Source organism: Lontra canadensis, unplaced genomic scaffold (genome assembly GCF_010015895.1).
Source record: "Lontra canadensis isolate GAN:19392208 unplaced genomic scaffold, GSC_riverotter_1.0 scaffold125, whole genome shotgun sequence".
Taxonomy (NCBI): Eukaryota; Metazoa; Chordata; class Mammalia; order Carnivora; family Mustelidae; genus Lontra; species Lontra canadensis.
In genome coordinates, this window is record NW_022631119.1 from 1647870 (window position 1) to 1674287 (window position 26418).

Consider the following 26418-nt stretch of genomic DNA (forward strand, 5'->3'; position numbering starts at 1 on the left):
AGTGACCCCATGTGGGCATTCGGGAAAACTCTCCATATTGCAAAGATACCAACTGTTGGTTACAGCATGACAATCAGGTTCCCATTGTTTGTTTGTTTTTTTCCCCTTGGAACTTGACAAGCTGACTCTGGTCTAAGAGGAATGAGACAGGAAGCCCTGCTCACCAGACATCAAGATTTCCTTTAATGCTGAAGTAATGATGACAACGTCTCATAGACTCAGGGCTGGATGGAAGATCCACAGAACTGACCTGAGCACCCAGAGACACACGTGCCCAGGGTGGGGGCGGGGACGGGCCATCAGTGGGATGCTGGCTAACTGGGGAGTTGCCCCCCAAAAAACACATCCGGGAACTTAGAGGGCAGCTTTTTTTTTTCTTTTTAAGGATTTTTATTTATTTATTTGACAGAGATCAAAAATAGGCAGAGAGGCAGGCAGAGAGAGAAGGAAGGGAAGTAGGCTCCCTGCTGAGTAGTTGATCCCAGGGCTATGACCTGATCGGAAGGCAGAGGCTTTAACCCACTGAGCCACCCAGGCGCCCCTTAGAGGGCAGCTTTATTCCTCAGAGCAGAAAGCCAGAAACAGCCTGCTGTCCACAGGTAGGGAAGACAGATACAGCAATAGTGGGGTGCTCCCCCAGGGGAAGGCAACGTTGTAGCAGAATTGGATGAAGGTAACTATCCCCGTGTGGCTGAACCTTAGAAATCACGCTGAGCGAGGAAAGCAAGTCACAGACACCACATGGTGTGGTTCCTTCGCAGAAAGCTCGAGAGCAAGTAAAACTAAAAAAAATGTATTGTTTAGGGACGCATACCGACGGGATTTGAAAAAATGGCTAAAAATGTGAGGGAATGAGAACTGTCAAGTGAGGGGTGATGGAGAGCTCTGGAAAGGAAGTGGGGTAGGGTGGGGAGGGGCCTAAGGCAGTCACAGGGGTACTCACCAAGGATGTACTGGTTCTCAAATTGGGTGGGGGGCTGTGGGGCTCACCTTGTTAGGCTTTATAACTCAAGTCTGTGATGCAGACACTTTTTTGTAAGTGTCAATTATTATGTAATAAAAAGGGGAAAGGAAACGAGTAGCGTCTAGACCTAAGCCATGGAGAATACCGGTTTCTACAGACCAGGGAATGGAGAGGGTTGTTCATAAAAACGTCAGCTGGTGCTGCCAGTGAGGGAGGAGGAGAGCCAGAAACTGGGGCATCCCAGAGGCAGAGAGAACCTCCCAGAAGGGTGACGGGTCTCCCAGGTTGTGTCTTCTAAGAGCAGGGTAGGAAGAGGAGGACTGGAAAACGTCCCAGATTTGGTCCCTTAGGGGGCGGAGGCGCGGTTCTGGGGGAATAGTGGGGATGGACAGAAGCTACATTGTGACTGGCTGCCGGCCAACAGGGAAAGGCAGGCTGGCTGACCTTAGCCTCCGCTGTGGGGTGGGTACCCCCACCCCCACTCCATCTCTTCTCCCAGGAACAGCTGGTCAGAGGGGAACACGACTCCGGCCGGACGTGCTATTCTGGACGCAAGGTTGTGACTCTTGGGTCCAGCCAGGACTCCTGGGGGGAGGGAAGGGCCTGGTCTCTTGTCCTTACTCTGGAAGTCGGAACCCTGTGGGGACAGGAGGAGGAAACCGTAAGGTATGGATGTTGGGGTGCCTGGGATGGGCCCTGGGGTCCAGTTCTCTTCCACAAGCCGGAGAAACCCTCTCTGGGTCCTTCTTCCCTATTCCCTGGGCAGCCGGGCACCAAGCAGCCCTTTCTGTGTTCTGCTGTGTGGACAGAGAGAGACCAATTTGATGTCCCCGGACCCAGGTGGCTTGTCATACCACGGCTACAGTGCAAGAACTGGCCTTGCTTCCTCCCTGCTGAGGAGGCCACAGCCGGCCACCCTCCCTTTGTTTGCTCTGGGAGGGGTAACTGCTGAGCAAACAGGGAAGGGAAATCCCGGATTCTGTCTCCTCACCGTTACCCAGGCCCGGAGGCCTCTGGCTCCTTCCAGGCCTTGTGCGAGAGCGTGCACGTGTGCGTGTGTGTGTGTATGTGTAAGGGAGCTAGGGTCACTGGTGTATAGAAAACCCAGGGCTTGGCCTTGGCGAATGCTCAGACAAAATAACCACCCCCGCAGGGGCATGAACAGATGGTCCCTGGGCACTTACTGTGTATGGGGCCCTGGGCTGGGCACCCCACATGTCAGAGCTCTTTGATGCCGCCCAGCCACCAGAGGATGTGAGCATCAGGATCTCCAGTTTCCAGAAGAGGAAACTGAGGCTCGGGGTCCAGAAGAGAGGACCCTGACAGAGGTGGGAATCTCACCCAGACCTCTCTGACCCTCAGCTCGGCTGTCCTCTTAGAGGAGTGGTGGGGGAGTGGTTGAGAGGCAGGATTAAAGAGGGGCTCCCCACTTCACTTCTCTTTTTTTCTCCTGCAGCGACTGTGCCATTATCCACGGCCCCCTACTGGACAGGCGGAGCCCTCCCCATGGCGGAGCTCCTGCCCCAGCTGCCTTGGCCCCCACTGGCTGAGGGTAGCACTGAGGATGCATCAGTGCCCCGGGCCAAGTGGCAGAGCCAGCAGCCAAAGGGTGGCAGGGCAGAGGGCCTGGCCCATGAGCCCTGGAGGTTCCTAGAGGTGCCCTCCATTTACATCACACCATGCAGTGACGGGGAATCACCTCCGTGCACCCCAACCCCCCAACGCCTGCAGCTGCTGAGGACACCAGACCCGGACAGTCTGTCCCAGGACAGGTCAGCCGGGTGTTGGGACAAAAAGGAGGTGCTCTCTCCCTCTCTGACACTGTTCCAGGGGGGCTGACACTGTCTGGATGCGGGAGCTGAAGGTCAGCTGGAACATGGCCTTAGCCCCACATGGGGCCTTACCGGAGGTTGTGAAAGAGGCACATGAACAGAAAGAGGCAACTGGAAACATGTGCTGGGACAAGGGCCCCTGAGCTCTCCGCGCTCCGCTAGACACTGCCTGCTAAGGGGGGAGGGGGGACACCCCCTTCGGCACACCCCGTGTTTTTCAAACTGTGGATCATGACCATTTAAGGACCGTGAAACCAAGGTAGTGCGTTGCGATGAGCACTTTTTCCAAACAGAAACAGGATAGAATTGGAAATACAGTCTGTGAGGTAGTAAGCGTAGTTTCCTGCAAATTTTGTGACGTCACATATATTTCTATATGTCACATAGAGTTTTCGTATTGGAAGCCAGTGTAAAAGGTATGTCTTGCTGCAGCTCATGGCTGGGGGGGGGGGGTTTGGGGAGGGTAGGGAAGAAGTAAACAAAACTTCTTTGAAGAGACAGCACCCCTGGCACAAGGAGACAGGAGCTGAAGGTTCAAGGCTGCAGGGGGAAAGAAGTAAGAATATACCAGGCCTGAGTAAAAACACCCAGTGTGGTTTCTTCCAATAATGGATGCTAGATAAGAGTGAAGGTTTATGAACTAGAGCTCTGTGTACCAGCATGGAGAAGTCTCAGAAACAATGATGATGGAGAAAGCAAGTTGCAAAATGATAACAGTAGGAGCCTAATAGTGTATCTTTTAAAAGGCATTAAACAATAGGGTATATTGTTGGTGGATCCATCCTGATATTAAAACAGGATGGTAAAGTACACAGGAGGAACACACACCAGCTTCAGGGCGGTGGGTACCTTGGGCGCAGGAGCGGAGAAAGGAGGGATGGGGAGTTGGGTCTTTGGCTGTGCCTGTAAAAGTTTATTTCTTTTAAAAAGGAAAGAAAAGATCTGAAATGAAATGGCAAAATGTCCACATCTATTGGATATGGGATGTGGATGGGATGACCATTTTTTTTCCTGTTTGAAATAAATAGTCTCTAATTAAAATTTTGTAAGTATTTCAAAAGAAGAAACGGGCCAAGAGAAGTACAGCTGACCTTTGAGCAATGCGGGTGTTAGGAGGCACTGACCCACTATGCTGTCAAAAATCCAAGTGTACTTTTGACTCCCCCAAAACTTAGCTACTAAGAGCGTACTGTTGGCCAGAAAGCTTACCTAGAACATAAGCAATCAATTAATGCATATTTTATATATTATCTGTATTATATACTGTGTTTTTACAATAAGCTAGAGAAAAAAATGTTTCTAAGAAAATCATAAGACAAAATACATGTGCAGTACTGTACTGTAAAAAAAAAAAATCCATGTATAAGTGGATTCAAGCATATGTTGTTCAAGGGTCATCTGTATAAAGAGACCAGTGAGACAGAGGGAGATGGTGGAAGGAGTGCCTCTTTAAGACCTGAGAGAAGGTCTATGCAACAGGAACCGCAAGTGCAAAGGCCCTGTGGCAAGAGTGTGTCTGGTGAAGCTAGGGAAGCTCAGCCATCAGAGTGAATTCAAAAAGGGGAGAAGGAGGAGGCAAAGTCAGAATGGTGACAAGGACCACCCCTGGGCCTTGGGTGGACTTGGCCCAAGGGTGGTCCTTGTCACCACCTTGGGAGGACTTTGCTTTTATCTGGAGTGAGGTAGAGCCACAGGAGGGCTCTGAGCTGGGAGGACCCTAACCTAACTCAGGCGTTCATAGGTTCTCTCTGGCTGCAGGTTGGGAGCAGACTATAGGAGGTAGGATAGGAAGAGCCAAGGGACTGCTGTGCTGTCCTGGACAGGGGCCATATGAGCCAAGAGTTTAAATTCTGGAGAGATTTTATGCTTGGAGTGGCCAGGGACCGCTGAGAGATTGGATGTGGGTGTGAGGGCAAGAGAGGGGCCAGGAAAGATGAAGTTTGGGGCCTGCCAGTCACCAAAAGGAAACAGGGTGGGGCTTATTGGGGGGCGAGGTGCTGCAAAGGTGGGGAGAGGGATGGGAATGGAATTTTTTCAAGCGGTAGGACATCATGTCGGAAGGTAGGGGTGGGGGGCAAGTCCCCATGCTGGGGTGCCTCTGGTCGAGAGCTGTGAGGTGGGACTCACATTTCCGGGCTTTCACACCGGCAGTCCAGGGACACCAACAGACTCAGACAGACCCTGCAGGGCTGTGTCCAGCTCTGCAGCCTACCCCGGAGTGACCTGGGCCAAGTCACTTCCCGTCTTTGAGGCAGGGCTTCCCCACCTGTAAAAGGGTGCTGTCTCCCACCCCCGCGCTGTCCCGCGGGAATGCCCCTTACCACAGAGTTGGTGAGATCTCCAGGGCCAGGGTGACTTGCCCAAGGTCACAGCACAGTTCAGAGCCAGGGAGGCTGGATTCTAACTTGGTCTGGCTAACGGGGACTGGGACGGAGAGAGGTCCCCAGACCTGGAGGACCTCCTGGGCCAACACTAGGTGAGGGGTGGGTGGGCGGAAACGCACCGGAGGACGGAGGCGGCCTCCGGGTCCCACCCCTTCCCGCCAGCGTTGGTTCCTCGATGCCCATAGACCCCACCCTTCTGCTTCCCAGAATCTCCATCCAGCCGCCCACCCCACCCCCTCCAGTTCGTTCCCCCGCCCCCCGTCTCCGGTTCCGTCCCGGGCGGCCGGCAGCTCCCGGCCAGGGGGCAGAAGGGGAGCTGAAAACCCTTTCCGGGTACCAGGGGAGAGGGTCGCGGCCCGAGCCAAGGCAGCTGCCATGGCCGCGTTTCATCTGAATCGAATCTGTTTCTCTTTCTGTCCCTCCCTCTCCTCTGTTCACTTAGCTGCCTCCGATTCCCAGCGTCTCTCTTTTCCCTTCCTCTCTCCTGTTTCGGTATCTCCGGCGTCCCAGCCGCCCCTCTCGATTCCCCGGAGCGCTCGCCCTCCCCCTGCGCCCCCGGCCCTGCGCCTCGAACTCTCGCTAGCCACCCCTCTCCGGCCCGGCCCGTTGGCGCCCCTCCCCCTCACTCCCCCGGTCGGAGGGCCCTCCCGCCGCGCCGCCCCCCTTCCCGCGCGGGCGGGGGCGGCGCCGTGACGCGACGGGGCGGGGGCGGGAAGGGTGCACTGACGCTGCGGCGGCTCCCGCGGCTCCGGGGCTCCGGCCTTTGTGCGGGCGGCGGGCTGCGGGCGGCGGCGGGCGACGCGGTCGGGTGGGGGCGGCGGCCCCGGAAGGCGAGGCAGGTGCCCCGCGGGGACGCCCAGCTCAGCCCAGCCCCGCTCGGCCGGCCCAGCCCTGCGGCCGGGCGCGCCCGCCGCGCCGCATCCATGTTCGAGTAAGGACCCGGGCGGGGGCGCGGCGGGCGGGAGGACGCGGCCCGCCGGCCCGGGGCTGCGCGCGCGCTTGGCTCGGGGTGGGGGGAGGGTGGCGCGACCGGAGCCGGGGCGGGAGGGGGGCGGCGGTGGGCGCGACCGGGTGGGGGCGGGGAGGGGGCCGGCGCTGCACTGGGGCCTCGGCGCTGATGGCGGGGGAGAGGTGGGGGGCGACCCAGGCTCGTCACTGCCAGGGCGAGACGCGCCGGGGTGGCGGGGCTTTGGTGGGGGTCCCGGGCTCATCCGCGGGGAGCGGGGCCTGCGGGGGAGGGCTCCGGCCTAGCCGGACGCGGTCCGGGAGGCGAGGAGTGGGTGCGAGTCTGACCCCGGGCTTTGGGCCTGGGGTGCAGGCTAGGCGGACACAAGCCCCTCGCTGGCCCGCGCACAGGCCACGGAGCTCGGGAGCAGCCCCCATCCTGGCCTAGGCCCCCTCCCACCGCCTCTGTCTGTGGCGAGTCCCGGCGCCGCTGGTGGTGGGGGCTTCGTGGCCGGCCGGCCTTGTGCCTGAAATTCCCCAGGTCGTGGGGCCGGAATTGACCTCCTCCCTGTCTGGGCCCGCTATGTTTTGGAGTCTCCATTGGAAGCTCTACCTTGGAAGCGTGTGTCTGCGTGTCTGTATTCCTCCTGTGCATCCTCTCTGGCTGTGTGTAATTTACGTCAGACTCCATCTGTGGCTCCATGTGTTACTGTAAATTTCCTGAGTATGTCTGATTGCGACTCCAGTTGTGTGTGTGTGAGAGGCTTTGTGTGAGTGGTGTGACCTTCTGTGGTTGTGTATGTGTGTGATGTGTTATCGCATCCCATCAGACCATGCACTCCTACTTGTGATTTCGGAGTGTATGTACATGTGTCTAGGTCTCCGAGTGTGCAGACAGCGGAGATCCTCCCTGGTTGTGCGTGTGTCTGTGAAATTTGCTTTGGATAACATCTGTGGCTCCAGGCCTCTCCGTAAGTTGCCTGTGTGTCCAGTTGTGACTTGGTGGTATGTGGACACGGTGTTTACAGCTATCATCCTTTGTCTCTGTCTGTGCCTATAATTTATCTCTGAACATATTCGTTCTTGGTGCAAATGTAAGTGACTTGTGTGTGTCCCTAGGTGACATTGTGTGTCCAGGGCCTGGGGTATATGGCTGGAACCCCCTGGGGCTGTGCCTATAATTTACTTCTGATTACATCTTGGTGTGAAAGTTCCTGTGTGTCTCCGTAATCCGTAGGTGACAGTTCTGTTCGTGCCTGGGCTTCTGTGTGTATGCAGCGGAGACCCCTGGGGCTTTGTGTGTGTGAGAGCACAAAGAGAGATCCCTTGTGGCTCTTGTGGGCGCGGGACCCTCTTTCCTGAGACCTCGGGTGTACCCTTGACTGTTTGGAGCAGTCATGACTGACATTGTTCCCGTGCTACAGTTTATAAAGCACGTCCAATGCATTATTTCCATAGCTGGCCATTGTGTTATTAAGCTGTTTTTGTGACTACCTGGGTCCTTCATGGCTGTGTGAATGTCTGGGTTCTCTGGCGACAATAGAGACTGCTGACCCCTCCTCCCCTTGCCACGTTAGAGGGGTCCTTCACTGTGTCTTCCCCACCAGGCTGTGAACACCAGGAGAGCCAAGCTGACCCTATGGCTTAAATTTATCTACAGGATACCTGCATTGGCTGAGTTCCTTTGTGACCGCTCTTTTACGTGTATGGCTGTCCCTGTAGAATGTGATTTGCTTTCACCTCTTCTCAGAGACTTTCTTAGGGCCATCTGTGTGAATGTCATGTATCTGGAACTTTTTGTGGTTTCTGTGACCCTCTGCAGCTGCACTCATGCATCCTGGACAGGCATGTGTGTGTGTGTGTGTGTAACTTCTGGGACTTTGTGGCTGTAACATACTTGTCATGCTGCAGCTGTGTGAATCTTTATTCTAGAACCCTGCGGCTCTGGGTACAAGGCTGACACACTTGTGGGAGCTCTGCTGTGAGGTGGATGGAGGGGGGAAACTTCTTGCAATGGTGGGGAAGTACCTTTTGCCTATACTGGCTGCGTGGGACCCATACCACGTTTCTCTTTTATGCACACCTGTGTGTGCACTGCCCCTGTTTGACCAGAGGGAGCTCTAGGCCTGTGTAGGTCCAGGAAGTCAGAAGAAAGGTGTCTGCACTGGCAAAACCCTGTTTTCTTCCTAGTCCCTGCCCCCCATAACGGTCCTCCAGCCACAACGGGCTCCTCCCTTCCCTCTGCAGCAGCCTGCCTGGTTGGGCAGCCTCAGGCCTGTGCCTGCTCTCGAACACTTCCTCTTCCTTCTACAGAAAAGCAAGATCTGGGGGCCATAGGCCCTGCCTCGTCTGTGTGTTATCAGGCCTGTCCTTAGGCACCCTCCTGTAGGCCCGTGGCCGTGGGAGAGTGGGATAGTAGGGCAGGTGGAGAAGGCATCTGCATTTCAGGCTAGAGAGGTGAGAAGATGGGGCAGGGGAGGATAGTGGTCACCCCCTCCTTCAGAACTCCTCCTGTAGCTCACCAGTGCCCTCAGGGGGAAGCCCAAACTCCTGACCTGGGCCTGAGGGGCCTGGAGGGGGGCGGCCTGTGCCCTCCTGTCCTCCTTCCCCTGCCGGCCACCTCACTCCTCAGACCTGCCAGGCTCAGTCCTGTCCCTGAACACCATACCCCTGTCCCTAACACAGTTTTTGTCTAAGCTACTCTTCATCCTTGGGCTGAGCTCAAGTGTGCCCTACTCCCCACCCACGTAGCCACTTAGCCCTCCTTTGTTTCCATGGTCCTCAGACTTGAAAGCACTTCCCCGTCCTGGGCCCCACCCCCAGAGGTCTACTGTGGGTCGCACAAGCCCCAGGGCTGCCTGTGCGGCTCGCGTGGGGGGTGCCTGAGCTCAGTGTCTCCATTTGACACGTGTTCTTATTTTGCTCATCTCGGTTCCCCAACTGGAATGTCAGGTCCCTGCAGGCCGGGATGGTATCTGTTTTGTTCACTTCTGTGTCGCCAGCGCCTGGCGCAGGGCACGTGCTTAATCCGTACTTAGCGTGTCAGGATGGAGATTGGGGTCAGTGTGGGCCCCGTGCCCTGGGCTAAGGTGTGTGTGTGGTCCCCATTGGGGTCAGCGTTGGCCTCTTGAGCACAGGTGCGCGGGGCCAGGGGCAGGACCTTGGCCTCCGTTTTAGTCCCACAGAACCTACTGGTCAAACCAGAGTGCGTCCCTCGTGCTGGGATTTATGTGCCCTTGACATTGAACAACGCAGGGGTGAGGGGTGCTGATCTGCCCTGCAATTGAAAATCAGTGTGTCACTTCCGACTCCCCCCAAACTTAGCTCCTCATCGTTTACTGATGACCAGAAGCTTTGTTGATACTGTGAGCTGTCAGTGAACACGTTTTTTGGTATACTATCTGTATTATGTACTGTATTACAATAAAGTAATCTAGACAAAGTGGTATTAAGAAAATCATGAAGAAAATACCTTTAGAAGACTATTGTGTTTATTGAATACAATTTCCATTTAAGTGGACCCACACAGCTCAAACCTGTGCTGTTCAAGGGTCAGCTGTCTGTTACCTCACTTTCTCCCCCAGAAACCCTGTGAGGCGATGTCATTAGTCCCACCGTGGTCAGGAAGAAAATGAGGCACAGGTGCAGACACTTGCCACCAAGCCACATGGGGAGCAAGTGACTAGGGTTTGCTGAGGGTTGGGCCAGTCTCACCCTACTTGAATCCCGGTCCCGTGAGGGGTGGGAGAGGGGCACTGAGCTGGTCGGTCCACAGGAGCAAATGGTCCGTGCCCCAGCCTTGTTCTTAGATAGCAGGGAGGTGGCTGGTAACATACCCCCATGCCCCGTGGAGCGCAGAGAGGGACAGGACCAGAGGTCAAGTGTGGGAGGTGATGTGGAAAAAGATGAAGAGGGAGAGGGATCGAGAGGTGGGAGTGTGGTTTGAATAGAGAAGCGAGGAAGCCGACTCAGAAGTGTCCACTGAGCAGGGACGTGAAGGAGGTGAGGGACCTATCTAGGTAGGGGAACAGGCAAGGCAGGAGCTGGGGAAGAGTGAGCAAGGGGTTGATGAGAGGGTCCAGAGGCTCATTTCGCTGGAGTCAGGTGCAGTGGGCCCGGGGTGGGGGTTCCCCAACCCGACTTAGGCTTTCACAGGCCCCTGCTGGCCACGGGTGGGGAGCAGAGTGGGGGATGGGTGTCAGGGAGACCTGGGAGAAGCCAGCTCCAGGCATCCGGGGGGGCATGACAGTGGCCCAGATCACCACCTATTTCATTTATTTACTTACGTATTTTATTCCACAAACTCATTTCCTAAGTGTGACTGGAATGCCTATCCTGGGTCCTGGCCTGGGCAGTACCAGGGACAGAGCAGTGACCAGGACCTTGCTGTCGGGGAGCTCACAGACCTGTGGAGGAAATGGAGCTGTCGTCTGACAAGTGACCACCCAGAAGGAGTGAGGGCTGGCGTGGGGGACGCAGAGGCAGAGTGCAGGAGAGTGGTTAGCAACAGGATGGGAGCTGCCAGGGGTCCCTAGGGAGCCACAACGGAAGCCCTGTCTGAGATGGAGGGGTGGTGACCAAGAGCCCTGGGAGAGGCACACGAATTTGCCAGACAGGGAAGGCCAGGGGCAGTCCGCAGTGAGGGAACGGCATATGCTGGAGCTTGGAAGCAAGTGAGGGAAGTTTGAGGAGCCCCAGGTGGTCCAGGGACCCCCATCTGCCCCCACCCCCCCAAGAGGCAATGGAGTCCCCTGAGGTAGAGTCGTGCCCTGGCTTCAAGCAGCGGTGTATCCTGGGACCGGTGGTTGGTGGCCTCGCATCCTGGCTTCTACTCCGGGAAGCAGGGATGGCGATACTGTCACGTGTCCAGGGTTGCCTGAGGAATACGTAATTGTACGGGGAGCTTGCCAGCGTCTTGGTACGATGCCAGCAAGTGTCCCTCTGCTGCTCCCGCTCTAGCCAGCGCAGAGCATGCCTGCGGTCACCAATGTTTCTTGAGAGTTTGCTCCGTGTTGGGTACAATGTTGCGTGCCAGGGACACAGTGGTGACTAAGACCTCCTTAGTTCACAGCCGGAGGCAACAATAGGCAAAATGACTAGGCGGATGGGTTGAGTCCAGGTGGTGTGAAGTGGGCCTCGGGGGCTGGGTCCCCAGGGGATGAGGAGCATTTGAGTTGAGTAAGACAGACCCTGGTGGGCTGGGATACGGAAGGCCATTCCAGGCAGAGGAAATAGAATTGCAGAGACCTTGATGTAGGAATGCAGTGGGTGATCTTAGGGGACAAAAGGGTGCTGGGGGTGGGGGGAGCTGAAGTGGAGGGTATGAACCACACCAGGGCCTGAGGTGACGAGGTGAGGACTTGGCCTTTACCTGGAATATGGTGCAGCCCGGAGAGGATCTGACCCAGGAGGGCCCTGACCCAAGTCAGTTTCACAGGCTTCCTCTGGCGTAGGGGGCTGACTGCAGGGGCAGTGATGGGGACAGGGAACCCAGGGAGACTGCGATGATGTCCGGGGTAGGGGTCGGTGAGGATGGAGGCTGGGCCAGGGCGCAGGAGCAGGGGAAATGGGTGTAATAGAAGTAGATTTTGGAGGTAGAGCAGGTGGGACTTGCTAACAGATCAGAAGTGAAGAGTGAACAAGAAGCAAACGAAGCACGTGCTTAGGGTTTTAGCTCCAGCAAGTGAGTGGGGAGGGGCTACTCAAATATTTATGAATGAATTAATTATTTTAAAAATAGCAATCTTCTTGAGAGCTTAACTCTATGCCAGGCGCTACTAGAAGCACCTTACACGTGTGATTCACTGAACCGCCCTGACAAGCAGACGAGGACACGTACTTACCACCCATGGGTCAGAGCCGAAGTCACAGACATGCAGAGTGTTAGGGAGCTGCTCGCTCAGTCACACAGCTGGAAGTGGAGTCAGATGGGTGGGTGGGATCCATGGGCTGATATGTGGGCCTCCTAAAACAGACCCGTCCCCATACCCAGCCTGTTTCCCGCCAATGCCTCTCTTTTTCTCCTCCCCCAGCACCACCCCCCACTCTGGCCGGAGTACGCCAAGCAGCTCCCCGTCTCTCCGTAAGCGGCTGCAGCTCTTGCCCTCAAGCCGATCCCCACCTGAGCCTGAACCAGGCACCATGGTGGAGAAGGGGTCAGACAGCTCCTCAGAGAAGGGTGGGGTGCCTGGGACACCCAGCACCCAGAGCCTGGGCAGCCGGAACTTCATCCGCAATAGCAAGGTCGGTGCAAGCCCAGTGGGGTGGGGAGACAGGTGGAAGGGCAGGGGAATTTAGGGGCTCATTCTGACTCCGTTCCTTTCTCTTGCAGAAGATGCAGAGCTGGTACAGTGTAAGTATTGGGCAGGGGGGCTGGAGGGAAGAAAGGGAGGGGAACAGGTGCCGGGGTCAGCAGACCTAGGGTCACATCCTGGACTGCCGCTTACTTCCTGTGTGTCCTTGAGTGAGTTGCTTAACTTCTCTGGGCCAGTCTCCGGAGACACTGTCCCAGCCTCACAAAGCCAAAGGGAACTCTTGCTAAGAGTGATGCCAGTAGGTCCCTGGCACAGGCTTACGTGGAAATCAGTAAATGACCGTTCTCCTGCTGGCTAATCTCGTGGGCGGGCTGGGGAAGGCAGCCGGGAGCTAGACTTGAAGCCTCTGAGAGCTGGCCGGGGGCTGAGGAGCCGGAGGGGCTTCTGGGCACTTTGTGGGGCACAAGTACAGGGGTGTGAACCCCAGTTGGCTTCTTACCTCCCCACCTCCTCCAGATGCTGAGCCCCACGTACAAACAGCGGAATGAGGACTTCCGGAAACTGTTCAGCAAGCTCCCGGAGGCTGAGCGCCTCATCGTGGGTGAGTCCGGCTGTGCAGACCCCGTCCCCGGGCTGGGCCCTGGTTCCCTCGCGCTGCCCTCCCCCCTCTCCTGCCCGCGCTGGCAGGCACAGCGTGTGTGACTTGGGTGTCTGCCGTCTCTCCCCTCGGCCGCCTCAGATTACTCCTGTGCCTTGCAGCGCGAGATCCTCCTCCAAGGCCGCCTCTACCTCTCCGAGAACTGGATCTGCTTCTACAGCAACATCTTCCGCTGGGAAACAACAGTGAGCCGACTTGGGGACGAGGAGGGGTGGGCGGACTGGGCCCGGGGCCTCTTCTGACTGGCCTCTCGTCTTCAGATTTCCATCCAGTTGAAGGAAGTGACCTGTCTGAAGAAGGAGAAGACAGCCAAGCTGATCCCCAATGCCATCCAGATCTGCACTGAGAGCGAGAAGGTGAGCCAGAGGACCTGCTGGGGGGCTGTGGGCACTGGCCTCAGCCAGCCCCTCCTGCCCCAAGCCCTGTTTATTCTGCACGCTGAGCTCTCAGAATCCCTTGCTTTCTGTCTATTCCCCTGCCGCCCCTATTGGCCTGGCCTAGGCTCCTATCACCTCTGACCCAGACCCCCCTGCACTCCCTCATGTCAGTGCCTGTGGTCTGCCCTCCCCTCACCCCCACCACAGCTGCCCAGGGATCATATTAATAGTAGAATTCTTCCCTCCCACATACCTATCAACTCAGATGTCCCCTCTCCTTGGAAGCCTTCCCTGACTCTCTGTTCTATCCTAATGATTGTTGTCTCGTGGTCCCAAGATGGCTGCCTGACACCAGTGACTCAGACAGGAAGGGAATTGGGGGGAGACTTCCCAGCAGATTTCCCTTTGTGGAATTAGGGGACCATCCCTCCTGGTCAAAGTAGCCTAGAAGAGTGCTCTGGGCTTCCCCCCGCACAGCCCACCCATCTGGGCTGTGCCTGTCTCCTGCCCTGGACTGGGAGCTTAGGGGCTGGGGCCAGGGGCCATCACCTCATCATGGGGACTCCAGCGTCGTCTGGTGCCAGGCTGGGCACAGGATAAACATTCTGTGGAGTGAATGAAGGGATGGATGAATGGATCCATCAGGATGGAGATCCAGGCACAAAGTGAAGGTGGCAACGGAGCTTCCCCTCCCTCTGGCCATGTCTGCCCCCGCACGCTCACAGCTCCCTCTCTCCTGCAGCATTTCTTCACCTCCTTCGGGGCCCGGGACCGCTGCTTCCTCCTCATCTTCCGCCTCTGGCAGAATGCACTGCTTGAAAAGGTGGGTCTGGGTGAGAGTGGATTGGGGATCGAGGTAGGGGGGATCCTGGAGCCAGGAGATCTGAACTGGGGGAGCTGGAGGGCCCCTTCACTCTCCTCCATGGGCACAGGCCTGCCTTGCCTGCAGCTTCCTGCCTAGACTCCAGCAGGGACCACCACGGGCCCCGGTGCCTGGCCCTGCCCCCATGCACCTATATCTGTGTCTCCCCATGGCCCTTGCTTCACCACCACAAATGCAGAATGCTCTGAAAATGAGAAGGTGCCTTTGTGTGTGCCGTAGCAAGGTCCGGCCCCGAGCTGACATAGTTGTTTCTAGTCTATAGCAGCACTCTCTAATAGAACTTTCTGCTGCGATCAAAGTATTCTCCATCCGCGCTGTCAAAATATGGCAGCGGCTGGCCACACGGGCCTGTTGAACTCTCAGAAAGCGGCTAGGGTAGCTGGAAATCTGCGTTTTTCACTTCATTTTGATTTGCTTAAACTTAAACGGCTACACGTGCTTCGTGAACAGCACAGGCCTACGTTTACCTCCGTGTGATCGTTTAGGACAAGAAATATTGGCGTGTTCGACTGGGGTGCATCTTAGATGTGATTGTAATTCAACATAAAGTTATCATATCTGTTCAATATTGAATATGCCAGTGATTCTCAAACTCTGTAGCTTCCAGAACCCTCTTTAAAATAATGGTAGACTCTCCACAGAGCTTTTGTTTAAGGGGGTTAGATCTACCAATAGTTACTGTATTAGAAATCGAAACTGGGGAATTCTTAACCACAAGAATACGTGAGCGCACACTGCATGAGCCCCCAGAAAAAGACAGTGTCACGTGTCATGTAGTCTCTGTACTATTCTAATTTCTACTGTACACTAGTGTGAGAATAAAAGTGAAAAAGGCAAGAAGTATCTTATACTACTAGTAACACTTAGCCACACTTATGAAAATAATTTTGGTGGCATGGACCTCCTGAAAGGCTTGGGGGATCCCCAGGAATCCTTGGACCACCCTTGGAGAACCTTTGATATATTGTGCATTGTGTACTAAATACAATACAGTCATCGTTATTGGTCCCGTGTTACTACATGCAGTACAGGCACTACCTTATCTTTCCTAGATCTGCAACTTTCTTAATTTTGACTTATGTCTTGCCCCAAGACATTTTGTGTAAGGGCTTTTAAACATGGCATATTCCGATGGCCTACTGTGGGCTGGCCCACAGGCTCCCCAAGCCGGCTGTGGTTGCGTGAGTTTATACAGGCGGCTGCAAGTTACAGAAAGTCACAGAAAACTAAACCACATGTGCTTTAAGCAAACAGACACTGAATTACTTCCTGAGTAATAATAGTAGCTAATACTTCGGGTGCTACTGGGTGCCAGGCACTGCTCTGAGCATTACACGCAGTAATTCACTTTGTCTTCACAACCACCCTGGGAGGTAGCTATCTGTTTCACCAGTGAAGCGTGGAGGGATAGCCTTGCCCGTGGTCATGAGGGTTTTCATGTGGCAGAGCTGGGGTTTTGACCTTGGCAGTTAGATTCTGTATCATGCTAATGCTCCTCTTACAAGAGGTCTGGAGGCAGGCAGCCCAGGGCGGGTTTGAGGGCTCTCTCCCGCATCCCCTATGCCTAAGGACCCCAGCTCTTGTTTATTCTTCCACACTGTCTGCCTTCTGCATGTTGATGTTTTATTCACATGCTTGTTGCCTCGTGGTTACAAGATGGCTGCCATAGCCCTTGACATCATGTCCTTCGTCACATAAGTGTCCAAACATGAAGGAGAAAATGCGTGGGTAGAAAGGGCACTTTCCTTTTTCAGGGAAGGAAAACCCCCCTTTAAGCCAATTGCTCTTTGCATGTCTTTGGCTAGAACTGGCTAAAGGACCACCTCAGTTGCAAAGGAAAGATGGAAAACTTGGCGTAAACCAGTTATAATTTATCCCTAGGGCTGGGGAAGATTTTCGCCCTGAACAAATTGGGTTTCTGCTGGTGGGGAGGGAGGATGGCTGGATGTCAGGTGGGCATGATCCGTGTCTGCGACTGCTGGCCGACAGCACCAAGCAGGCCAAACCTGCTTTCCAGCTGTGCCACACTCCTGTCCTGTCCCCTCGGGGGCAGCTCCAGCTGTGCCCATCCTTAGAGGTGATGGTGCTGGAGCAGGAGTCCAAGAGAGGGTCACGGCCTCCAGGGAGGGGGAGGGCTGGGGAGGGTTCAACGTTCAAGCCCTGGAGCCAGACTGCTGGGGTTGGGGTTTCCACTCCATCACCGAGGAGCTGAGTGACCCGGGGCAAATCACTGAACGCCATCAGAGAGGGCCTTTCCCTACTTCATAGCAGCCAAAGCTGGGCCCAGAATAAGTGCTCGGTCAGGTTAGCTCTCGTGAGGCAGACTGGCCCTGTGGTCAGCTCCAAGGTGCAAGAGCAGTCCCCCCACCCCCATTCCCCGGGGGTCACATCTTGCCACTGCCACTCGAGCATCGCTGTGCCTCAGCATCATTGCCTTAAAACAATGATGTTAGTGCTTTATAGAATTGTTCTAGAAGATTCAGTGAGTTTGCCACAGGACGCCTGGTAATAATGCGGTGGCTGGCTGCCTTGCTGCTGGGCTGTCACTGCTCTTCCGTCCCAGGCCTCCAGCCACTGTGGCCAGGAGCACTTAGGAAAGCAGTTTGGGGCAGGACAGCATGGCGGGTGGGAGCGTAGGCTCTGGGGTCCGGCTGCGTGTAGAACCCTGAGTTGCCCCAGGTCACTTGTGGGACCTTGGGCGCATGACTTCCGCTCCCCTGGCCTCATCTTCTCCTCTGTAAATCTGGGAATGCTACCGTGTGGATGTGGGAGTCTTGTGAGGACCTAAGGGGACAGTCCTGAGCACCCTGTGTCCTGGTGAGGGGGCGGATGGAACTGGATGGGGGACGCTGCTGCCCCCTTGTGGACACCACGGGAATGCTGGCCTGAGGGCTAGCAGGGCTGGGGCTGGGAAGGGCTGTGGGCCCAGGGAAGTGGAGACCAACCCCATGTTCTGTCTGCCCAGACGCTGAGCCCCCGTGAGCTCTGGCACTTGGTACATCAGTGCTATGGCTCCGAGCTGGGCCTCACCAGCGAGGATGAGGACTATGTCTGCCCCTTGCAGCTGAATGGTCTAGGGTGAGTCAGAGGTTGGTGGCTGGTTCCTGGGGTGGGGGGAGACAACAGGCTCTGTGTGCAGAGCTCCTGGAGTCCCGGGTGGACTGAGTTGGTCACAGAGTCTGGGAGACCAGGAGGGTGTGTGGGGTGCAAAGATACAGCAGTCCCATATCCTCCCTTTCCCCCACAGGAGCTCCAAGGAAGTGGGAGACGTGATCGCCCTGAGTGACATCACCCCCTCAGGGGCAGCCGACAACAGCCAAGAGCCGAGCCCAGTGGGCTCGCGCCGTGGTCGCATCACCCCCAACCTTTCCCGAGCCAGCAGCGATGCAGACCATGGGGTGAGCAGAGAATGGGGCTGAGAGTGGATGCTGATGGCAAGAGACAGAGGACGGTGTGTGTGTGTGGGGGGGTGTCAGGGAGAGGAACAGACTGAGAGGTGGTGGAGGGATGGGGAGGGGACCAACAGGGCCAGAGAAGAAGTGGATGGAGGGATAAGGGAGAGGATGGACAGAGGGATGGGATGGAGCTAAGATGGGCAAAGGAAATGGAATGAGAGAGAGAGGTGAAAGGGCAGAAGACAGGAAGACACTGAGACAGAAGAAGCAAGGCTTGGATGGATGGATGGATGGAACGATGGACTGGCAGAGCTGGACAGACAAGGCACGGAAGGGTAGACAGAAGGGCAGAAGAGGTATGAGAAGGTTTATGGCCCAGGCACCCAGGACAGGCCTGGTAGGGGCTGAGAGGGCCCTCATCTGGGCAGCCCCAGGGCCCCTTGTGGCTCGGCTGGAAGCTTCGTGCACACGCGAACCCCCAGCATCGAATTTCCTCCAGTCTCAATCCTTATGGCCAATGTGGGCACACGGGGCGGGGGGGCCCTCACGCTGGAATGGAGGGGGACAGAGCTGGAGTCAGCCTTTCTCTGCAGGCAGAGGAGGACAAGGAGGAGCAGACGGACAGCCAGCCAGATGCCTCCTCCAGCCAGACTGTGACCCCAGTGGCGGAACCGCCAAGCACTGAGCCGACCCCACCTGAGGGGCCCACCTCCCTGGGCCCCTTGGACCTGCTGCGCAGTGAGGAGCTGTTGACGGACACGAGCAACTCTTCCTCGTCCACAGGGGAGGAAGGTGAGGCAGGTGGCCCCAGGCATGTGCTTTGCTTCCATGGGACAGCCCCTGCTCAGACTGGCGTCCGCACGGGATTGGCTGACTCCTGGGATGAAAAGATCCAGGGGGTGCAGGCATTCAGACGGTGCTCTTAGAAATCTGTCTAGCTCTGGCTCGAAGGCAGCAGAGCGGATGGGTAAGAGCACAGGCTGTGAGGCCAGACTGCCCGGGCCCAAATGCTGGCCACACTGCCTCCTAGCTGGGTAACGTGGGCAAATTATTTAACCCTTCGAGCCTCATTTTTCTCTTCCGAAAAATGGGGTTAGCAATAATCCTGCCCACTTCATGGGGTCAATGTTAAGAGAATGAAAGTGAGTTAATGTTTGTAAAGTCCTCAGGCCTGTCGGTGCTGGCTTTTGTTACTACTCTTTCCATTTCCCATGTGCCAGCTTCCTTCTTAGGTAGCCTCCATTCTTGGGCGGAGCCGGGGCACAGAGAGCCCCAGCCCCCCCCACCCCCCCACCCCCCACCCCCTGCCAAGCCTAGCAGGGAGAAAGCCTGCTTTTCCCACAGAAGGCACCAGAAGCTCTAGGGTTGGCTCTTATTGGTCCACCTTGGAGCCCAGACCTGTCCCTGAACCAATCACAGCAGCTGAGAGCCCAGGCTGATCGGGAGCATCACAGGCCCACCCCTGTGATGCCAGTGACAGCAGCCCTGGGCCCCGGGCGTGTGCTGCTCCATGAACCGATCACAGTGGCTCTGGCTGGCTGAGTGGGGGGGGGCGCGTGCCTGCCCTAAAGCCACCCCTGGGGCAGAAAGGGGGCAGAAAGGGGCCAGGTAGTGCTCCGGTCCGCATCCACCCCAGCCTTCGAGGATGGGGCTGCCCTTCCACCGCGCGAGGCCTGGGAGTAGAGAGGAGCGGTCAGCCAAGGGAAACCGAGGCGCTGCTCCAAGGAGGGAGCAGTGCAGCCCCCGCCGTCCTTCTCTGTCCCCCAGCTGACCTGGCCGCCCTTCTGCCCGACCTCTCCGGCCGGCTCCTCATCAACTCCGTCTTCCACGTGGGAGCCGAGCGGCTGCAGCAGATGCTTTTCTCAGACTCGCCCTTCCTGCAGGGCTTCCTGCGGCAGTGCAAGTTTACAGGTCAGGGGGCCAAGCTCCCCTGGCTGCAGGGGAGGGGCGGGGGGCGCAGAAGCAGGAGACCAGCAAGCCCTACAGAGCAGATGTGGCCCAGGGGGTGGTGGGCAAGTGAGAAGCCACATCCGCGAGACCAGACCAGACGGGCTCTGCCTCTTAACTAGCTGAATGGCCTCGGGCAGGGTTCCGAGCCTCTCTGCCTCAGTTTCTTCCTCCGTCCATATGTTGGGGGCATGATAACAGTCCCTGCTGTAGCCAGGTCTCCTGAGAGCTGTATGAGTTGATAACTAGACACATGCTAAAAGCAGTGGTATACAGTAAGCACTTAATAAACACAAGTTGACGATCACACATTTAGTGGCCGCCCTGTCAGATTTGTGCAGAGGCCAGGATAGACGAAGTCGAGGATCTAGTGAGAACGACAGTAAACAGACACACAAATAAGTCACAGGTGTGCGGGGACAGAGTGCCAGAGGGGAGTCTATGACCTGAGGGGTCTCAGGAGAAGCTGCTGGAAGGATGTGATGAAGGAACCAAGGCCTGAAGGAGGACCTCTTCTGGGGAAAGGCGAGGAGATGGGAGAGAAACCCAGGAGGCCAGCAGGGTACCTGCAAAGGCCCTGCAGCTGGGGGCAGACACTGGGAGAATCCCTTGAGGCTGGGCCTCTGTGGCCATGTGTGGCGAGGTGAAGCCACAGTGCCAGGTGACACGGAAGGGTTCACGGTGGGACTAGCTGAACGGCTCAGGAGGCTGTGGAAGGGATTCAAGCAGGGGAGGGTCTAGTCAGTTGGTCGTCTTTCCTCTGTTTCTTTTTTTGTGTTGATGAAAATGAGGTAGAATTCTCTGCAGAATGAGTGAGAGCGTGCCTTGGTTTGGGGGCCCACAGCCCTCCAAAACTATGCTCATGTTCTGGAGGGACAGGCACATCAGACTGAGGAACTCAGATTCTGTCCGGGGGCCCTGGAGAGCCATGGACTGTTCTAGGCAGGTTACGGGCAGGGGCAGGCTTGGCTTTAAGAAGCTACCCCTGGACCTCAGAGGTGGAGACCGAGGCCAGAAACTCGGGGGGGGGGCGGAGTGGGACCCCGGGCAGGCAGGGATGGACTGAACCAGGAGCGATGTTCAGTTCAAGTGAACACAAGGGGGAGGGAGTGTCCAGGGCAGGGCCCAGGGCTCTGGAGGAGTCTGGAGTATGGTGGGGCCTCCCCTGCACTGGGACCCGAGATGAAGGAGGATGCCGAGGCCAGAGTGGGACCTCCTGAGGTGTCTGGGGAACTTCCGTGGGAAGGTGTTCAGGAGGTCACAGGACCCTAGGTCTGAGGCACACAGGAGAAGTCAGGACTGGTACAGAGAGGGAAACTGAGGCCGCAGAAGTAGATGAGATGGCCCGAGGATGAGTGACAAGCATAGGGAAGAGAGAGGTCCCAGCTCAGAGTCTAACCAACATCTGAAGTTTTAGGGCTCCAGAAGGAAGGATGGGGCACGGGGGCAGGGTGGGTTTGGGGACAAGTTCCCGGAGCACTGAACGGTCCAAAAAAGGCTAGTTCCCACAGCCTGTGGGCAGAAGACTGGAGAATGGTGTCCTCATTTTGTCCCTTCCTCCCTGCCTCTCCCAGATGTGACCTTGAGTCCCTGGAGTGGCGACAACAAGTGCCACCAGCGCCGAGTGCTGACGTACACCATCCCCATCAGCAACCCCCTGGGCCCCAAGAGCGCCTCTGTGGTGGAGACACAGGTGGGCCTGGGCAGAGGGCAGAGTGGCAGGCCGGGCAGCCCTGGCTGGCTTGGGGGGGCCTGACTCCCTCCTCCATCCTTCCCACAGACACTGTTCCGGCGTGGCCCCCAGGCAGGCGGCTGCGTGGTGGACTCCGAGGTGCTGACCCAGGGCATCCCGTACCAGGACTACTTCTACACTGCCCACCGCTACTGCATCCTGGGCCTTGCCCGCAACAAGGCCCGGCTGCGGTGAGCAGCGGCCCAGCCCCTCCCCTGATAGAGTCCCCTCCCTCAGGGAGAGGTGGCAGAACGCCCCCAGGGCTTTGGCCTGAGCCAACCGGCCCAGAGCCACCATCCGCCAGGATGGGGAAGGGGGCAAGGGACAGGTTTGGGGGAAGATGAGCTCAGTTTGGGGTGGGCTGAGCTGTCTTTTGGACCCCGGGTGGAGCTGGGGCACAGCAACAAGACGGTAGAATTGGGGCCAGGTGCAGGCTCAGCTGCAGGCTCAGCTGCGGGGGGCCCAGGGCATTGCTAAGTCTGGGAGACTTGCCAAGGTGTGTCGGTTTGGCCTGTGGGTGACAAGGGACCCTCTCTGAATTGGGGGAAGGAAAGCACCCCCTTGGAATGGTCAGAGTCAGACCCTGACCCCCTCCCCCTGTCCCCCGCGACCCCAGGGTGTCCTCTGAGATCCGCTACCGGAAGCAGCCCTGGAGCCTCGTGAAGTCCCTCATCGAGAAGAACTCCTGGAGCGGCATTGAAGATTACTTCCACCACCTGGGTAGGCGGAGGTCGGCCCGGCTGGGGATGGGGTGTTGGCCCGGCTGGCCCGGTGCAGCCACGCAGAGGCCCCTCCTGCGTCCACAGAGCGGGAGCTTGCCAAGGCGGAGAAGCTGTCCCTGGAGGAAGGCGGGAAGGATGCACGCGGACTGCTGTCAGGCCTGCGGCGACGAAAGCGGCCCCTGAGCTGGAGGGGTCACGGCGACGGGCCCCAGCACCCGGACCCGGATCCCTGCGCCCGGGCGGGCATGCACACCTCAGGTGTGTCCCCTTAGGCGGGGCCGGGGCCCTGGTGGGTGTGCTGGGATGGCTCTGTCTGACAGCACGGCGCTCTCCTTCAGGTTCCCTCAGCTCTCGCTTCTCGGAACCGTCCGCGGACCCAGGCCCCGGGGCAGGCGTCCCCAGCGCCCTGGTTCTCATCAGCGTGGTGTGAGTAAGGGGCCGGGGCTGTGGGGTCAGACAGGCCTGGATCTGCATTCTGGCTGTGTGACCTCAGGCAGGCGTCTGGCCTCTCTGGGCCTCTCTGGGCATCTAGTGGAGTGGGAGCATGGGCTCACTTTTTAGCATAGCAGAGATGGAGGGAGAGGATGTTTGAATGTGCCCAGTATGTCGTGGAGAAGTCTGTCTTGCTGGGAGAGCGAGGCCCTGAGAGCTCTGGGAGGTCAGAGGAGCCTGACAGCCTTGGGGCAGGGAGGGCTTTCTGGGTGAGCAGGCACCCAGAGGAGGTAGAATGAGGGGAACCGGGAGAGATCTGGGGAAAAAGCACTGTCACACATCTCAGTCCTATTTTCTGTGTCCGGCCCTAAGCTGGGGGACACTGGGGACACAGAACTGACTAGAGACCTGTCAGCAGGCCAGGGTGCTGGGGGACAGCGCAGGGACAGGGAAGCTGCGGGAGGCTGGGGAAAGCTTCCCAGAAAAGCAGAGGATTCCTGAGCCGAGACCATGGCGGGTGAAGCAGGGAGACCCGGGAGCACAGAGGCCGGGGATAGGGGAGGTGGGGACAGGAAACTCTGAGGACGTGGAAGTGAGGTCCGAGCTTCCGGCAGACCCTGAAGGTGAGAGTCAGCTCGGTTACACACTGAGCCTCTCTGGGCCTCAGTTTCCCAGCACCCGAAGTCTGGAGAGGGGCCATGTGGCACACTCAAGAGAGGGGCGGGGCAGGGCAGGCTCTCACTTCTTTTGTCTTCCTATTGCTGCCTCCCCAGGATCTGCGTGAGGTAGGGCCCTGCTTCCTGCACCCCTCTCCCCTCTCCCCCCAACCCCCAGCTGCAGCCCCTTCTCCCGGCCCTGAGCCCCCAGCTCTCCCAGCCAGGCAGCCTGCTGTGGCCGTGAGGGGCAAGGCCTGGATGCTATCCCTGACTTTGCTGCTTAGGGACTATGTGTCCATAGGCATGTCAGTCACCCTCTCTGATTCTACTTTCTCCTCTGGAAAGCGGGGTGATCGTGGTGCCCCTTTGTGGTTTGGTTGTGTGGGTGCTACTGACCTAGGAGAGCTTCTGTGTCCAGACACTGACCTCTGACCCCTGCCCTCAGCCTCATCATCCTCATCGCCCTCAATGTCCTCCTCTTTTACCGCCTCTGGTCCCTGGAGAGGACGGCCCACACCTTCGAGTCCTGGCACAGTCTGGCCCTGGCCAAGGGGTGAGTGGGGGGCCCGAGGGGGCTGGGGACTTGGGCGGGTCAGGTGAGGCCGCCGCCCCACTCAGGCCCTGCACCCCCTTGCAGCAAGTTCCCCCAGACGGCCACGGAGTGGGCGGAGATCCTCGCCCTCCAGAAGCAGTTCCACAGCGTCGAGGTGCACAAGTGGAGGCAGATCCTGCGGGCGTCCGTGGAACTCCTCGACGAGGTACGGCTCTGGGGCTGCGGGGCCCTGGGTTCGGATCCCGGTGTGTGGCAGATACCTCTGGGCCTCAGTTTCTTCCTCTGTACAAGGAGGAAGCCAGTCCTAGTCCCCAGCTTCCGGGTTGCGGGAAAAATGGAAGAAAGAGGTGGCTCGCAGCCAAGGAAAAATGTCCACGGTGTCTGACTTCAGGCATGGGTGGGTCCAGCCACCCTCATGCCATCTCCTGACTCTGCCCACTGCCAGGGTTGGCTTTGTTTGGCGGTGTCCTACCCTCCTGCCCTTGACCAAGGTGGCAGCTGCCACTCCGGCTGACATGCAAAGGAAAGGGCTCGTTCTCACTGGCCGCTGGGCTCACCTGTCCATCCCTGAACCCATCACAGTGGCTGGGAGCAGGCGAGGCTTGGTCCTTGAACCCCACTCCCACTAAGGGGTCAGATGAGGGTAGGAAAGAGTTCCTCCCAAGGATGCGAGGAGGGTCTCGTCTCCAGAAGGGGTTGCCCCGAACATTGTCTGTAGTACAGTGGCTGCATCTCTGCAGATGGCCACGTTCAAGTTCCGCTGCGTGACGTTGTACGAGTGACTACACCATTGCCAGCCTTGGCTTCCTCCTCTGTACATGCTGTTACCTCAAAGACGGGCGTGAAGATCAAATGAGTTAACGTTGGAATAGTGCTCGTAGTAAACACTGCGCGTGTCTCTGCGGTTATTAGCCTGAGCCCAGTGCCCGCGCACAGTAGGAGCTCTGTTAATGTGGTGGTGGGTCAACACAAAGGTCAGGTACTGGGGTGGTGCCTAAGGTGGGAGGAGGAGGGGTGGGAAGTGGAGGACTGGCTGGCATTGGCTGGGTGCCCAAGGATATCAGAGCCCGAGTTGGGGCATGACAGCAAAATTGTGTGTGGTCGCTGGAGACCAGAACGTGGAGCCTATCTCGGGGGGGCTTTGTTGCACCCTGAAACCAGGTTGGCGGGGAGATGCTCGTGCTGGGTAGGCTGTGCATAACAGGGCAGGAGGGGATCGAGGCTGGGGTCACATCACCCGGAGAGAGGGGTGGCATGGCCTCCCCATCCTAAGTTAAATTCTGATTATTTTCCTCTTAAATTGCCAAGGGCAGAGTTGACTCCACAAATTTCGTTTACCGCAGCCTCAGATGGAGCTGGGCTGTCCTGTGAGCCAGTTTGTTCCTCAGGCCAGCCTGTGTTGCCCCGCATCTAAGAGAGGGGGCTAAGGTCTGAGAAGCCCAGACTTCCCCAAAGTCACACAGCAGGGAATAAGAAGAGCTCCTGTGCCAAGTGCTAGGTGTTCGGCCATCAGAGCCCTGAACTCGTCCTGTGATCTTTCCGCTGGGGAGCCTGGGACAGTTATGGGGCTTGCCCAAGACCACCCAGTACATAGCAGGGGTGTGCCTGGAACCTGGGCCATTGGGACCCCCTCCCTTCACCAGAGTCTTAGAAGTTAAACTGGGGGCAATACGGCTCCACTGTTTTCACGGGGTGACCTTGGTTGGGGACATGACCTCTTTGGAGCCTCCCCAGTTCCTCGACGGTGGGAAACCCTGCCAGCACTCACCTCCCTCCCTGCCCACTTCTTCCTCCCAGATGAAGTTCTCGCTGGAGAAGCTGCATCAAGGCATCACTATCTCCGACCCTCCCTTCGACTCCCAGCCACGGCCTGATGACAGCTTCTCCTGAGGAACCCCAGCCCCATGGCCGACCCCCCTAACGGACAGACGGACACAGAGCCTCGGTGGCCACTGCTGGCACGGTGTGAGCGCCGGGAGCCTCCCGCCCACCCCTCCCCGTTGGCCCAGCCAGGGGCCACACAGACATGGGGACCACAGAACCGAGATGCACTTTAGACCAGCGTGTGCAAGTCCAGCTGCCGTCACCGGCCCAGCCAGGGAGCTGGCCTGGCCCCCCGCTAACTTATTTTGCCCAGCTGGGGTTGTGGGGGGCGCCTCTGGGGTGCACGATTCCCTCAGCTCTGGGTTTAATGTATTATATTTATTTGGGGCCGACGGAAAGCCCCAATAAAGGGTTGGAAACAGCTGTGGCTGTGCCTGCAGGGTCCCTGGGAGTGGGCGTGGGTCTCCTGTTGTGCTGGAATGGGGAATCTGTCCATTTTCCGGGGGCCCGAGTCACTCACATGATCTGGGATTCTTCAGCATCTTCCACGGGCTTTGTGTCTTCGGGGTCCAGTGTCAGGACTGTGAGGGCAGACACAGGTGCCTGGATGCCTGGGTTCAGATCCTACTCCTGATCCTTAGCGGTCACGTAACCCAGGTCAAGCCTTCTGAGCTTCCCGGTTTCCCCTTCTGTACAATGGGCGTTAAAAGCAGCACTTGTCTCCCGGGGTTCTTAGAAGTGAATAGTCCTACACCCCCCTGAGTTTCTGAGTCAGCAGCTCTGAGGTGGGCTGAGAGTGTGTACTTCCGACAAGATCCCCGGATCCCACTTCGTGAGCCACTCTGATAAGCGCTACGTTA

At 57.6% G+C, this 26418-nt stretch overlaps 1 protein-coding gene across 5 annotated transcripts; it reads left to right on the forward strand.

The window, feature by feature from the left end:
- Positions 1 to 2455: 2455 nt before the first annotated feature.
- On the forward strand, positions 2456 to 25981 carry GRAMD1A (GRAM domain containing 1A). 5 transcript variants are annotated; one of them, XM_032842231.1, is made up of 20 exons: positions 2456 to 2736; positions 12158 to 12368; positions 12457 to 12477; positions 12896 to 12980; positions 13119 to 13222; positions 13298 to 13393; positions 14157 to 14237; positions 17263 to 17375; positions 17545 to 17695; positions 18286 to 18484; positions 19460 to 19603; positions 21214 to 21332; positions 21420 to 21562; positions 21988 to 22091; positions 22178 to 22351; positions 22432 to 22519; positions 23299 to 23310; positions 23627 to 23734; positions 23819 to 23939; positions 25532 to 25981. In XM_032842231.1, the coding sequence occupies exons 1-20, from the start codon at positions 2471 to 2473 to the stop codon at positions 25622 to 25624; spliced, it is 2433 nt and encodes an 810-aa protein (XP_032698122.1). In that variant the 5' UTR covers positions 2456 to 2470; the 3' UTR covers positions 25625 to 25981. The 5 variants fall into 5 exon arrangements, with proteins under 5 accessions (XP_032698122.1, XP_032698123.1, XP_032698124.1 ...); XM_032842233.1 differs by lacking the exon at positions 2456 to 2736 and adding an exon at positions 5945 to 6111; XM_032842232.1 differs by lacking the exon at positions 23299 to 23310.
- Positions 25982 to 26418: the final 437 nt, after the last annotated feature.